The sequence below is a fragment of the Wyeomyia smithii genome, chromosome 3, assembly GCF_029784165.1.
Source record: "Wyeomyia smithii strain HCP4-BCI-WySm-NY-G18 chromosome 3, ASM2978416v1, whole genome shotgun sequence".
NCBI lineage: Eukaryota > Metazoa > Arthropoda > Insecta > Diptera > Culicidae > Wyeomyia > Wyeomyia smithii.
Window position 1 is genome coordinate 227,062,920 of NC_073696.1, and position 13,872 is coordinate 227,076,791.

Consider the following 13,872-nt stretch of genomic DNA (forward strand, 5'->3'; position numbering starts at 1 on the left):
GCTAACAACCATCCCATAGAGCGTTATTCACTTTTCCTTCTGGATCCAGTAGAATGCAAATCACTTCCGCTAGGCAAACGATAGGTAGACGTCATTTATTAATCCTCCGTCTAAAGTTCCGAACTGATAACGCTGTAGACGAAACGTTAAACACAGCATGCCATTAGTCGTGTCGTGTCTTGTTGTCACTCTCCTCCGTACGGCTGCAAGTGATGTGATGGTGCACATTTTTACTATGGACCAAATCGTTCTTCCCATGTGTCGGAGTAACTGCGTGTCGTAGTTACACACTCGCAACGACTAGAAAGCAGCCCGCAGCACTGCGCTGAAACGGGATGGGTACTTCGAGTCGAGTAATCCGATCGATAAGAATAACACTTTGGAATTGAGTTCTACTTGAGCCGATCGGAGGAAAGCATGAAAACAGTGCTACTCGAGCATCGGTACGGAACGGATTAAAGTGAGGATCCCGGCCTTTATTGGCGACGTGGTTGTAGTCTACTGGAAATAGAAGTCTAACCATCGTGCAACTGTTTGTCTTTTTCAACAATAACCGTTAGTGTTTAGAGCGGTATTACAGGGACACAAAAGTCCTGGCTAAATTTGCGGACCAAATTTTCGCTTCACGTCCAGAGCGGTGTTTTTAGTAATTTTCCAACATGTGCAGAATAAAATCATCGACCCAGCGCTCGAAGGTCATACGTTTATCGGTACCTGCGAACCGACGATGAGATAGAAGACGGTTGCGCTGTCCGTTTACATTCCACTGGGCTGTGAGTGATATGTACATGGCAAAAGTTCGATGAATCCGGATTTGCTTAGTTATAAAGTTAGAAAAAAGTGATCGATTAAGTGTCAACTGAAAAGATTGTTTCGAAAAGAACTCTCCGGGAAAAATAACCTCATTAATTCTTGGCAGACAAACAACACCCTCAACGCTGCATCCCAAGTACAAAGTAGCAAATAAAACAAAAGTAGTGCCCCTCGTCTTCTGTGCGGATCAAAGTGTCGTATCAGCAACGCACTCAACGTGATCTCTCGTAACCGTGTGTATTGCAAAAACTGGAAGTGGTGCGTGAAATTGTGTCTTCTGGTCGGAGCCGTTCTAGTCACCGCATCACGTCCTGTTGTCGCCGCCGTAGCCGTGTTTGTCCTCGAACCGTAACCGCGTACAATCTTATCAACCGTAATTCGTCCTAGCCCCTAGATTCTCTCTCTCTCTAGTTCATTCGAGACTCGGGTCGGAAACATTAGCAAACTAACATGGCACTAGACTTTACCAAACGGCAATGGCTCACGCTGATGATCATGGGACTGGCGGACTTTTGTAATGCTATTTGCGTCAGCCTGCAGGCTCCATTTTTCCCCAACGAGGTAAGCTCTTAAGTTGATTATGGCTAAGTTAAGCACTGCTGAATGTAATACAATTGTGGAAATTGGTAGGATCCCTGTTGCAGTATAAACTGCATTGTGCCTTTCTAATTAACTGATTTTTTCCAATCGAGCAAACATCGAACCTATATGATGTGCAAAACCGGAGCTATATCGTATAAAAGAAATCATGAAACATTTTGATGCAACAATTCAGCTTTACTATTTATTTCTTAAAAAAATACTACCTACCGATTTATGTTTTTCAATTTTTTTTTTAATTGATACAGTCCCTCTACAATTATTGGTCAGTCAACGTGTCTGAATGTTCAAAAATTGTTATAAAATTGTAAAAATTATCAACTACGAATGTTTTACTATCTATCTCTGTGTTCTGATGCGTACTTTCAATCAACAATAAGTTTCACTGCAGCAGTTGATGCGTGTAAATCGGTTGGAAAGAAAAATATCACTTACATAGCCAAAGACACGATTATGGGTCACTTTTGGCATTCAAAATCATTTAGTCTATAAAATCGTCAAAGTACATAACGCTAGTTATTTTATTGTTGTAAAAGCTTGATAATAAGTTGTTTTATACAGTCTTGATGCATTATCATGTAAAAGTAATAAAATTAGCCAAAATATGGACTGACCCACAATTGTGCGCCGTAAAATGTAACATTACTACAATTATGGGTCACTTCACTTATTGCACCGAGCAGAATTATAGTTTTTAGTGACATTTTCAACTTTAAATTATTTTAGTCGTATAAATGAGGTTACAAGTGAGTTACAATAAATACCACTGCTAATAAATATTGTTCAATTTCGTGAGAATAGACGTATTTGCGTAAAAGTGACCCATAATTGTAGCTGACCCATAACTGTGGAGGCACTGTACTAGTGGTACAAGCAAAGTTTTTTTTTGGTGTTTCTCTGTTATCCAAACTAGATGAAATCATTCGCTGGTTTGGAATGTCATTTGTTCTCATCCATGGCGCATGGCGCTTATCGGACCAACACATTTTTCCTTATTTAAATCGGAAAACAAAAAAGCTTTTTGACTCGATATCTATGCTTTGCTTGAAATATGGACAAATATGGTGAAAAACGATGTGAATACTTTTAGTACTGTGACTGTGATGATACTTCCAGAGTGTAGCATCATACGTTGCCAAAAATCAACACGAGTTTTCGAAACCTGATACAGAATCGAACAGATAATGCACAACAATTGTCAATGGAACATTTGGACTACACTGGTCGAGTAGAGCGAAAATAAATGCTGTCCCAAAGCTCAAAATAATTGCCCTAGACAAATTTAGAAAATCTATACCGAGCGTCTTAGCAGAGTGATTTAAGAAATCAAAGAAATAGTTATCGGTTTCCGTTATACTAGAAAAATTTTTTGGAAATAAATATTGAAATTCAGTCCGCGCAAATATATATTTCGACTGTGACATACAGTCTTCCTCAGTGCTTATGTGGACTGGTAAAAAGCAAAGCGTAAATCCTGTTTTTTATTTGTAGTAGGTAAAAATGAAAATTTAGCACTCTTAATTGGAGTTAGGTAGGGAATTATGCGGTCGATTGTTTACCGTACCATGTCTGGGGTTTTTAGGAAGCAGATTGAATAGCCATGAGGGGTGATTACCTGCGTCTATGTTGAGAAGCGTGCATGAGTGTTGTTCATAAATTTCTAAACTTTCAGCTACGTCTAATTTCTATAAATTATTAACGGGGCGGAGGAGGTGAATGTTATCCGAAGTTAGTGGATGTTCCTCGTTAAAAATATGTTCAGCCACTTTTGATTTGAAAAGGTGTGGTGGGGCATTTTTTGAAACTTTACTTGCTTTTGTCACTTCTGCGAAATGTTCTTTGAAACGTATCCCTAGGTTACGTTTAGTTTGTCCAATGTAAACCATGTCACAGTGACTGCATGCAATTTTATAAATTCCAGCTTTGTTCAGGGTATCAATTGGGTCTTTGGTAGACCCCAATTTTGTTTTGAGTTGGGTATTTCTACTAGTGAAGACAAATTAACGTCATATTCAACGGCTACTCTTTTCAGATCTTCTGTTATTGGGGAGAGTGTTGTAAAAGATTTTCGAAATTGAGCACGCTTCTTTTTATCAACAATGGCTTGAATGATACTTTCATTGTAGCCATTAAGTTTGGCAATTTCGAAAATATATTCCAGTTCCTTTTGCTTGGCTACTTTACTTAGAGGTAAAGTTTCCATGCGGTGGATCATATGATGGAAGGATGCCATTTTATGCTGGAAGGGATGGTTTGAAGTGTAAGGTATTACCCGTTTTGTATTCGTGGGTTTCCGATAAATTTCAAATTCCAAGTTCGTAGACTTTCTAACTACAACGACGTCCAAGAACAGACTCCCTGTTGTTTAGTTCCTTTTCTTTTTTTTTCCTCATCTATAGTTTATTTGACACGGCACAAATACAATTCAATGTTTAACGGCGCCAATTATATCTGGTAGCTTACTTTCTAAAGTATCTTAATAACTAAAAGCAAATTTTTTATCCTCGCTGCCGACTACGAGCTGAAACTAAATCTAACTTAAGCTAGAATGTTTTGCATGAAAAGCACTGAATAGTTGTTTGATGGTTTTCCATCGCCATAGGTAAGCAGCATATTGAATATGTTCCGCTGCTGGGCCAAGATATTACGGACTGGCATATTGGGTTGTCTCCCTCGGGGCCTGAGAGTATCGTGCGGGTCTAGTTGCTGTTTCCGGATCCGGGGTCTTAACGTGTTCTTGTCGTTTGGTTGGATGTAGGCGGAAGGGGATAGGACTAAACTGGGGCGTGGATGGATTTCAGGAAAACGTATATAAGGGACATGTAGGATAGGTCACGGCTCGCCAAGACATTACGAACAGGAACAGCCGGCTGCCTACCTTCGGCCTGCAGGGAAGCTACTAATCTAGACCTGGCGTCACGGTGTACAGGGCATGACCAAACAACGTGCTCTATGTCGTGATAACCTTCACCACAGGCACAGATACCACTCTCCCCGAGCCCAACACGACGGAGATGCGCGTCAAATCTATAGTGATTGGACATAAGCCGGGACATCACGCAAATGAAATCCCGACCTACATCCAACCCCTTGAACCACGGGTTTGTCGATACCTTGGGGATTATGGAATGTAACCACCTTCCCAGTTCCCCCTTGGTCCAAGAATTTTGCCAACTGATGATCGTATTCTGACGTACAAATGCGAAAAATTCATTAAAGGCAATTGGTCTTTCATAAATATCACCGTTTGTTGCGCCCACCTTAGCCAAAAAGTCCGCTTTCTCATTACCCGGTATCGAGCAGTGAGAAGGGACCCACGCTAAGGTAATCTGAGTAGATTTTTCGGATAAAGCACTCAGATGTTCCCGTATTTTCCCCAGGAAATACGGAGAGTGCTTAACATCTTTCATCGATCGGAGAGCCTCAATGGAACTGAGACTGTCCGTAAAGATGAAATAATGGTCCGTGGGCATTTTTTCGATAATCCCTAGGGTGTACTGAATTGCAGCTAATTCTGCGACGTAAACAGAAGCAGGATTGTCGAGCTTATGGGAGACGGTTAAATTGTTATTGAAGATACCGAAGCCAGTGGACCCATCAAGAAGTGATCCGTCAGTGTAGTACATATTGTCGCAGTTGATGTTTCGATATTTATTGGAAAAAATTTTGGGGATCTGCTGCACGCGTAAATGATCCGGGATTCCACGAGTTTCTTCTATCATGGATGTATCGAAAAACACAGTAGAATCAGAAGTATTTGATAAGTCGACACGATTTAGAATATTCGAAGAAGGGATAATATTTTGGGACATGTGATTGAAATACAATGTCATAAAACGGGTTTGATAATTAAGTTCGATTAACCTTTCAAAATTTTCAATCACGGGACGGTTCAAGACCTCAGATTTGATAAGAATACGAGAAGACAGGCTCCAGAAGCGGTTTTTCAATGGTAGTACTCCAGCTAAGACCTCCAAACTCATCGTATGGGTCGACTGCATGCAACCTAAGGCGATACGCAAACAACGATATTGTATTCGCTCCAGTTTGATCAAATGTGTGTTTGCTGCGGAGCGGAAGCAGAAACACCCGTATTCAATAACAGACAATATCGTTGTTTGGTAAAGCCTTATAAGGTCTCCTGGGTGGGCTCCCCACCATTGTCCGGTTATTGTACGAAGAAAATTCACTCTTTGTTGACATTTTTTCATTAGATACCTCACGTGACAACCCCAGGTGCTTTTAGAGTCGAACCAGACACCAAGATATTTGTGTACCAAAACCTGAGAAATCGTTTTACCCATTAATTGTGTTTGAAGCTGAGCAGGTTCATGCTTCCTAGAAAAAACTACTATCTCAGTCTTCTCCGGAGAGAATTCGATACCTAGCTGTAAAGCCCAAGCAGACAAATTGTCCAAGGTATCTTGCAATGGTCCTTGCAAATCGGCAGCTTTGGCTCCTGTAACAGAGATTACACTGTCGTCTGCAAGTTGTCTTATCGTGCATGAGTTTGCCAGACATTCGTCGGTGTCATTTACATAAAAGTTGTAAAGAAGGGGGCTTAAACATGAGCCCTGGGGAAGACCCATGTAGCTAATGCGAAAAGTTGCCAAATCGCCGTGCGTAAAATGCATGTGCTTTTCGGACAACAAATTGTGCAAAAAATTGTTCAAAATTGGAGAAAATCCTTGTCGGTGAAGTTTACCCGAAAGAATGTCAATAGAAACGGAATCAAAAGCCCCCTTAATGTCCAAGAACGCAGACGCCATTTGTTCTTTGCGAGCATACGCCAGCTGAATATCTGTTGAAAGCAACGCAAGACAATCATTCGTCCCTTTGGCACGGCGGAAGCCAAATTGAGTATCTGATAGTAGACCATTTGATTCGACCCAATGGTCTAAACGACGGAGTATCATTTTTTCCATCAATTTCCGGATACAGAATAGCATTGCAATCGGCCTATAAGAGTTGTGATCAGAAGCTGGTCTCCCTGGTTTTTGGATGGCGATCACCTTCACTTGCCTCCAATCCTGCGGTACAATATTTTGCTCCAGGAACTTATTGAACAAGTTCAACAAGCGCCTCTTGGCATTGCCGGGTAGATTCTTCAACAAGTTGAATTTGATTCTATCTAACCCAGGCGCGTTATTGTTACAGGACAGGAGGGCAACTGAAAATTCTGCCATCGTAAAAGGTGATTCAATCGCGTCGTGGCCCGGAGACGCATCGCGAACAATGTTTTTGGAACAGATTCCGGACATACTTTCCTGGCAAAATCAAATATCCACCTACTTGAAGACTCCTCGCTTTCGTTGACCGTTACGCGATTCCGCATTCTTCGGGCTGTGTTCCAAAGAGTGCTCATTGATGTCTCCCTCGACGTCTCGTTTACGAACCGACGCCAATATCCGCGTTTCTTTGCCTTAGTCAAGCTTTTAAACTTGGTATCAAGCTCCGAATAACGTTTAAAGTCGTCGGCATCGTCTGTATCCCGGAAGGTCAGATACGCGTCGGATCTTTGCGTGTAGACATCGGAGCACTCTTGGTCCCACCACGGAGTGGGAGGCCGTTCTTTGATCGTTACGCCGGGATATTTCTTCGTTTGGGCTTGCAACGCGGCGTCGAGAATCAAGCCCGCGAGGAGGTTGTATTCTTCAAGTGGTGGATGATGTTGAATCGACTCGACCACTTTTGAAATCATTTCCTCGTATAACTTCTAATCGACATTCCGTGTGAGGTCATACGGAATGTCAATTGGTCGCATGCGAGTTGACCCGTTTGTAATTGAAATAAGAATAGGCAGATGGTCGCTACCGTGAGGATCGAGGATTACCTTCCATGTGCAATCCAACCGTAGCGACGTCGAACATAAGGATAGATCCAAAGCGCTTGGGCGCGCTGGAGGTTTCGGGATACGTGTCATTTCACCGTTGTTTAAAATAGTCATGTCGAAGTCATCGCAAAGGTTATAGATTAAAGAGGAGCGGTTATCATTGTAAGGGGAACCCCAAGCCACACCATGAGAGTTGAAGTCTCCCAAAATCAAACGTGGCGAGGGAAGAAGTTCTATTAAATCAAAGAGCAGCCGTTGCCCAACCTGTGCTCTGGGAGGAATATATATTGAGGCAATACAAAGCTCTTTACCTTGTATTGTCATTTGACATGCGACAACTTCGATGCCTGGAATCGAGGGGAGGTTAATACGATAGAAAGAATAGCACTTTTTAATCCCTAAAAGTACTCCTCCATATGGGGTGTCTCGATCAAGGCGAATAATATTAAAATCATGGAAGTTGAGATCAATATTTGAAGTAAGCCAAGTTTCACAAAGGGAAAATGCATCGCATTTGTTTTTATTTATCAAAACTTTAAACGAATCAATTTTTGGTAAAATACTTCTACAATTCCACTGTAAGACAGAGATAGAATCCTTCATATACGCAGTTGAATTAGGCATCGAAGGATACAATCGCTGCAAGGAGGGGCCATTGGGCAGTCAACTGCTTCAAAAATGATCTAACTGTTGGGAGGAATGCTGTAAGAAAAATTTTAATTGGATCGGGTACATTGAAATTTTTAAAAATTCAGTCCACTATGTCAGAAAATTTCACTGATCCAGAGTTTGTTTCATCAACTGGATGTGCAAAAGGAACAACTGGGGTTTTAGATGTTCCTGGCAGTGCTGGGAACTCCTTCTGGGACTTTAAATTTGCAAGCCCAGGAGGAGTTTGCTTCGGTTTTTCCGCAGCACTGTTTGGTTTGTTCGTACTTTTCATTACACTTTGGGAAATCTTAGGACCTTTACGGGGAAGTTTAGGAGAAGAAACATTTTTCCTCTTCCTAGACTCCCCAGGATTGGCATAAGATGTTCCCGCTGATGAATCGTCAGAATCGGTTTCATCAGAGGGCAACAGATCAAAGGGGTTCGATGTTATGGTAGAAGTGGTCACGGTCTTCTTCAGCATCTCAGCGTAAGAACGCTTTGAACGCTCCTTAAGTGACCGCTTGATTTTATCCCTGCGCTGCATGTACACCGGGCATGTGGAGAGCTCATGCTGGTTTTCCCCACAGTGAATACATTTTTCAGCATTAACACTGCAAGAATCTTCCGCATGAGTCTCCCCACACTTGCTACATCGTGCCTTATTGCAGCAGTAGGCGGCTGTGTGGCCTAACTGCTTGCAATTGGTGCAATTCATAACACGGGGTACATACAATCGCACAGGCAGACGAACCCGGTCGATCGAGACGTGGCTAGGCAGTGCAGATCCGGCAAACGTAACGCGAAACGAGTCTGACGGAGTGTAAACTTTTTTACCGCCGACGAGAGACATGGACCGCAATTGCTTACAATCCAAAATCTTCGCCTGTGTTTCGGTATTTTTGAAGCAACCGGTTGCGCTTTTTAGGATACACTCGACAGACAGACTCGAATCGGTTATGACACCGTCGATCTCCATGTCTCGTGCGGGTATGTAGACGCGATACTCGCGTGTGAAGAGCTCAGAGCAAGCGATAGCATTGGCCTGTGCCAGATCACTGATCACGACACGGAGCTTGTTAGGTCGGACCTTGGAAATTTCGGTCACGGCCTTGTACCCCTTCGTCAGGTCTTTAGCAATTTGCAGTATGTTTAAACGCTTTGAATTCACTCCTGCCTTTGGACGAAAATAAACAGTATAGCTGCCCTGTTGAGATCCTTCCGGGTAAAGCCTGGGGCGAGGGGGGACTGGAGAATGAACAGGGGAGGGGGTAACAGAAGGGTCAGGGTCAGGGGTGTTCGGGGATGGTGGCACGGGAGGCGAGGGATCTATATCCATTGCGCTAAATGTAGCGCACTAGCGCACTAGCGCCGACAAGAACACGTACCTCTTTACTTCTTCCTTCCAGCAGTGGTTGTCCGATCGTTCGAAGCTGCACCCAAAGCAGCCAGCAGCACCAGTACAGCAGCACCAATACAGCCACCAGCAGTGAGCCGGGTGTGAGATCACTCAGCACAGCGACACGGACTCGACTGTCAACTGATGGGCTTGGATTAAAAAGATCTATTCACGGTGCACAGATCAAAACTGCAGCTGGTATTTTGCACCAATACAGCCAAAGTTGTGAGCCGGGTACAGAACGTATCGACACAACTCACAATCTAGTTGGCCTTTAGCGCGAATAATACACTCTTTTGTTTGGCTATTCGTACACACGGACCGGATTGTAATAGAACGACCACTTTGCACGTCCGTTTCTGTCGAGTGTTCGACGCGGAATCAAGTTCCTTTTCAGTTGTGAAGTTTATATTTTTTATGGTTATTATTAAGGGATATGAAAAATGTTTCAAGATCCGCCCTTTTCAAAATACAAAAAATATCATCCACATACCTCCACCATCGAATCGGTAAGATGTACCTTTTTTCCTATGAAACTTGGTGACTCCAGCCTGTGTAGAAATGTATGTCTACTTACGTCCAAGTGTAGCATAGTAATTGCTCGCCGGTTTCGTCGCTTCAAGGTTATGTTCATGAGAAAACTCTTTTGTCTAAGGGCACCAACATCACAGGAATGGTTTAAAAGCTATAATCTTTCATTTTTTTTAATTTGAACATTAGGATCACACCTGTGTTGACCAATGTTATACTTCAAAATATTGAGCAATAACTGAATAGTTTAAGTTTTCTTTTATCCATCCAATTACTTTCTCATTTTTTGTAATCATACGTTTGAAAATTTTATAAAAGTCATGGGAATCAGAGTGCTGGAAGAAGATGATACATCTGAAGAAAACTAAGCCAAGAATAATGTATGAATTAAAAAAAAAAAGAATCAAGAGTCTGCACCATGTTTAATAAATTTGGATACAATTCCAATAATGATATGTAAATATTTCACTTTTATTTCGAAAGTACTTTTCATAGTGAACATCTACTGCATAAGTTTTGGAATAATCCCTCCCTTAGTTAGCTTCACGAACTTCAAGCGCTTTTCGAAGCTATCGTAGGGAGCACGCTCAAATTCCATAGGTATTTTATTTCAGATTTTCTGGATAATTACTTTAAACTGTTGTTAGTTGCAGATTTTGTAATCAGCAAGCTTCGACATCGTGTAGGTGGTCATTTTTTAAAAGTTTTCTAAGGCTCGGGACAACAATGTTTTCCAAAACTTCCGTTTTATAATAACCAGCTTTGACTTTGATGCCTTCGTTGATGAAAACCTTGCTTGCAAAATGCCATCAAAAATGGACATCGTGCGACACTTTTTGGGCGCTGGAAACGCCCGTTCCGGTATCAACAATATCTTGGTACTATTAGACAACAATCAGAGCATCGAAGCCCCGGTTCCGGACGGCCGACGACCCTGAGTGACAGAAAGCTCCAAATGATGCTGAAGAGGGAGGCCGACGGAAAAGAGACTGCATCGCTGCTTGCGCTTGGCCGCGAGGTCGGTGCAACCGGCCAAACAGTGGAAAAGTACCTGGCGAACATGGACATACTAAATAATATAGGCAAGTCGATTTTCCCGGCGAACGGCGACGTGGCGGTGGTAATGGGCGATAAAACCTGTCTCACCATGGATGACAACGACTGGCAGGGCACTTCATATTTTCCTTCCCCAACGATGGAAATGAGCTCCGTGGTGAAGTTCGTTTCACACTCCAAGTTCTCCTTAAAAGTACTGCTATGGCTGACAATCAGCGAGAAAGACATGTCAAAAACGTTCTTCTTTCGCTGCGGACTGGCCGTGAATAGGGAAATTTATAGTACAAAGTGCCTACCAGAGTTTGCCACCACCAGTTTTCTTTGCCAGCAAACGCACGAGTGAGAAATTCAATTCTATGGCGTGCGTTAGGGTGCCAATCACTTATATGGGAAAAAAGTAACCTCAAAATTAAAAGAAAAAAACATTCACAAAATGTTCATCCACCCGAAAAAACACCCTATGCAAAATTTTAGCTTGACTGGACTAAAAACGGGGTGGCGCAAAGCGATCGAAGTTTGACCTTGAAAAATTCGAAAAATCACCAAAATCGAGAATTGTTTCTTCAGATGATACTAGATCTGGACGTTTCATGCATTTTGGAGCCATCTGTGGGACCAAAAAAAATCTTGAAAACCGAAATTCCATGCACCCCACTCCGTTGGGGTTATTTTTGGAATTTTAAAGGCCAAAATTCAATCGCTTTGCACCACCCCGTTTTAGGGCCGATTGAGCTGAAATTTTGCATAGGGTGTTTTTTCGGGTTAGTGAACATTTTGTATACGGTATCTCAAAACGACCATTTTTATTGGCACCCTAGCGTGCGTATAATACCGGTACAGTTTTGGAATGAAAATGATCAGGTGAAATGTTCGAATGGTACCTTTTATATCAAGGTTTCGTCAGTTATTTGAAATTTGAATCTTGTTTTCATCACCGTTTGTTTTATTTTGCGGGTTTAAATTGATGCTTTTCGGTGAAACTTTAGTTTCACCGAAAAGCATCAATTTAAACCCGCAAAACAGTTATTTGAAAATAGGGAGGAGTTTAAAAGAATAGAAAATGGCCAGGAAAGTAAAACAACAACAACAACACCAACAAATCGTTTACAAAGTCAGTTAGGTTGTATCCGTAAGTGTCGGCTGTGCCTGGGAAGACAGGTTGCGATTGGTTGCTCGGTATGATTTAGACAATCGATGTTATTTACCAATTTTTCAATAGAGAATCTCAAATAATACGTTGTTTCTGTTACATAAATTTAATCGTAAAAAAATTCTGATCGGTGGATGCCAAAACCTCGATATTCTGAAAAGAAATGACTGATATACATATAAGCGCTCAAAACCTGTCAACTTTACCCTGGTTGAATTACTAGATTTTGAAATTCAGGCGCCTAACTTCGAGATAGACGTTAATCCATCGTCAAAAAAGCGAAGAAAGAACTTAAAAACATGCCTACATGCAAGTCTATTCTTTAATGAAAATGTTATGCAGTAACATGCGTTCGTTTAGACGCACCGTGTTTTTTATAGGTTCTTATTTCAAAACTTATTGGATTTTGAATGTCATCACTCATTTTTATTTATTATCGTAAACTGAAACAAACAGCAAACAAATGCGAAAAATCAAAAATAAGCTGATGCATTCGCTTAGGCGTACCTCAAGTCAACATAGTAAAAGCTCAAATTTTCTGAGTCAATCAGTTGGCTAATACTTTGTAGATCCTCCCTTATTCTTAATAACTTCAATTACTCTTCTAGGCATTGAATTGACAAGATTATGAAGAGTATTTAGAGAGATTTGTTGCCAGCATGAACGTATGCATGATTTAAGGTCGTTTACTGTGTAGAATTGGCGTCTATTCAATCCGGACTACATGCTGGTCAATCAAGTACGGTGATGACTTTTTTAGAAAACCATGCCTTGGTTTATCGGGAAAAATGAATAGTAGCGTTGTCTTTCTGACATACAACAGGTTCATCCATATAATCCTCCAAGTATGGAGCCAAAACGTCTTCCAGAAGCTCACAGTAATTGCTGGAATTCATTTTGGTGGTGATCCAGCTGATAGAAAGCTTTTCGTCATAAGAAAATCTTCCCCATACCATAACCGTTCCTCCACCAAAATTTCGTTTAGATCGAGTAACATTAAATTCCGCCAAATCGTGCCAGTAGTGACTGTAACTGTCAGGGCCATCGAGGTTAATTTTTTCCTGACGATAAATGGCCTGTTACAATTACTACTGGTACGATTTGTCGGAATTTAATGTCACTTTTACTATGTTGACTTGAGGTGCGCCCAAACGAATGCATCAGCTTATTTTTAATTTTTCGCATTTTTTATTCTATCAAGTGCAATTTTTTTTTGAGATCCGAAGAAAAATGGTTTAATTTAGTTATAGATGTTATCGCAAAGTGAGTTTATTTATTAAATTTAAAAGTGTTTTTTGAGAGTTTTTGATGCGAGCGCTCGACTAGTGCGGTTCGTTTTTCCGAATGCTCCGCGCCGATTAATTAAGTCCTTGATTGCTGTACAGCGCCCAGCAAAATAGTGAAAAGTGCCATAACCGCATTTCCCTTAGTGTTCCTGTGGTGCGGTCACAATTTTAAAAAGTTTAATAAGTTTTAATAAGGTTGGAGAAAAAGGTTCTACGAAATAAGGCAGTTTCGTTGAGCAGGTGAAAGTGTTGCCAATGCTAAAATCCTCTTTTCGGTGGCGGAGCGCGTTTCCCGCAAGCGCTTGCCATGAGTTTGTGTTAGTGTGCGTAAAGTGAACTTAGGTAGCAATAAGGTTGTGTGCAAGAAGAGCGTCACCCATGCGACGTTTCACGCACTAACACCAGGGATCAGAGAAGAGACACAGCAAAAGATATATACTAGACTAGTAATGAGGATATTTTGCTTGTATTTTTTTCTAATTGAATGGCAGAATGAATAAGTCGAGGGTGAGCAGCTTTGTTCACTTTGCTTTCGATCGGGTTTCTTGCCCTCGAG

The 13,872-nt window shown here is 41.5% G+C and overlaps 1 protein-coding gene across 3 annotated transcripts in view; it reads left to right on the plus strand.

The window, feature by feature from the left end:
* Nucleotides 1-399: 399 nt before the first annotated feature.
* LOC129730805 (MFS-type transporter SLC18B1-like) overlaps nucleotides 400-13,872 on the plus strand; it is a 29,646-nt gene continuing 16,173 nt past the window's right edge. For 2 of the 3 annotated variants that reach the window (XM_055690385.1, XM_055690386.1), the window contains exon 1: nucleotides 400-1,374. In XM_055690385.1, coding sequence (XP_055546360.1) covers nucleotides 1,264-1,374 — 111 coding nt within the window. In that variant the 5' untranslated portion in view covers nucleotides 400-1,263. The remainder of the gene's footprint in view (nucleotides 1,375-13,872) is intronic. The other variant, XM_055690384.1, reaches the window with a different exon arrangement.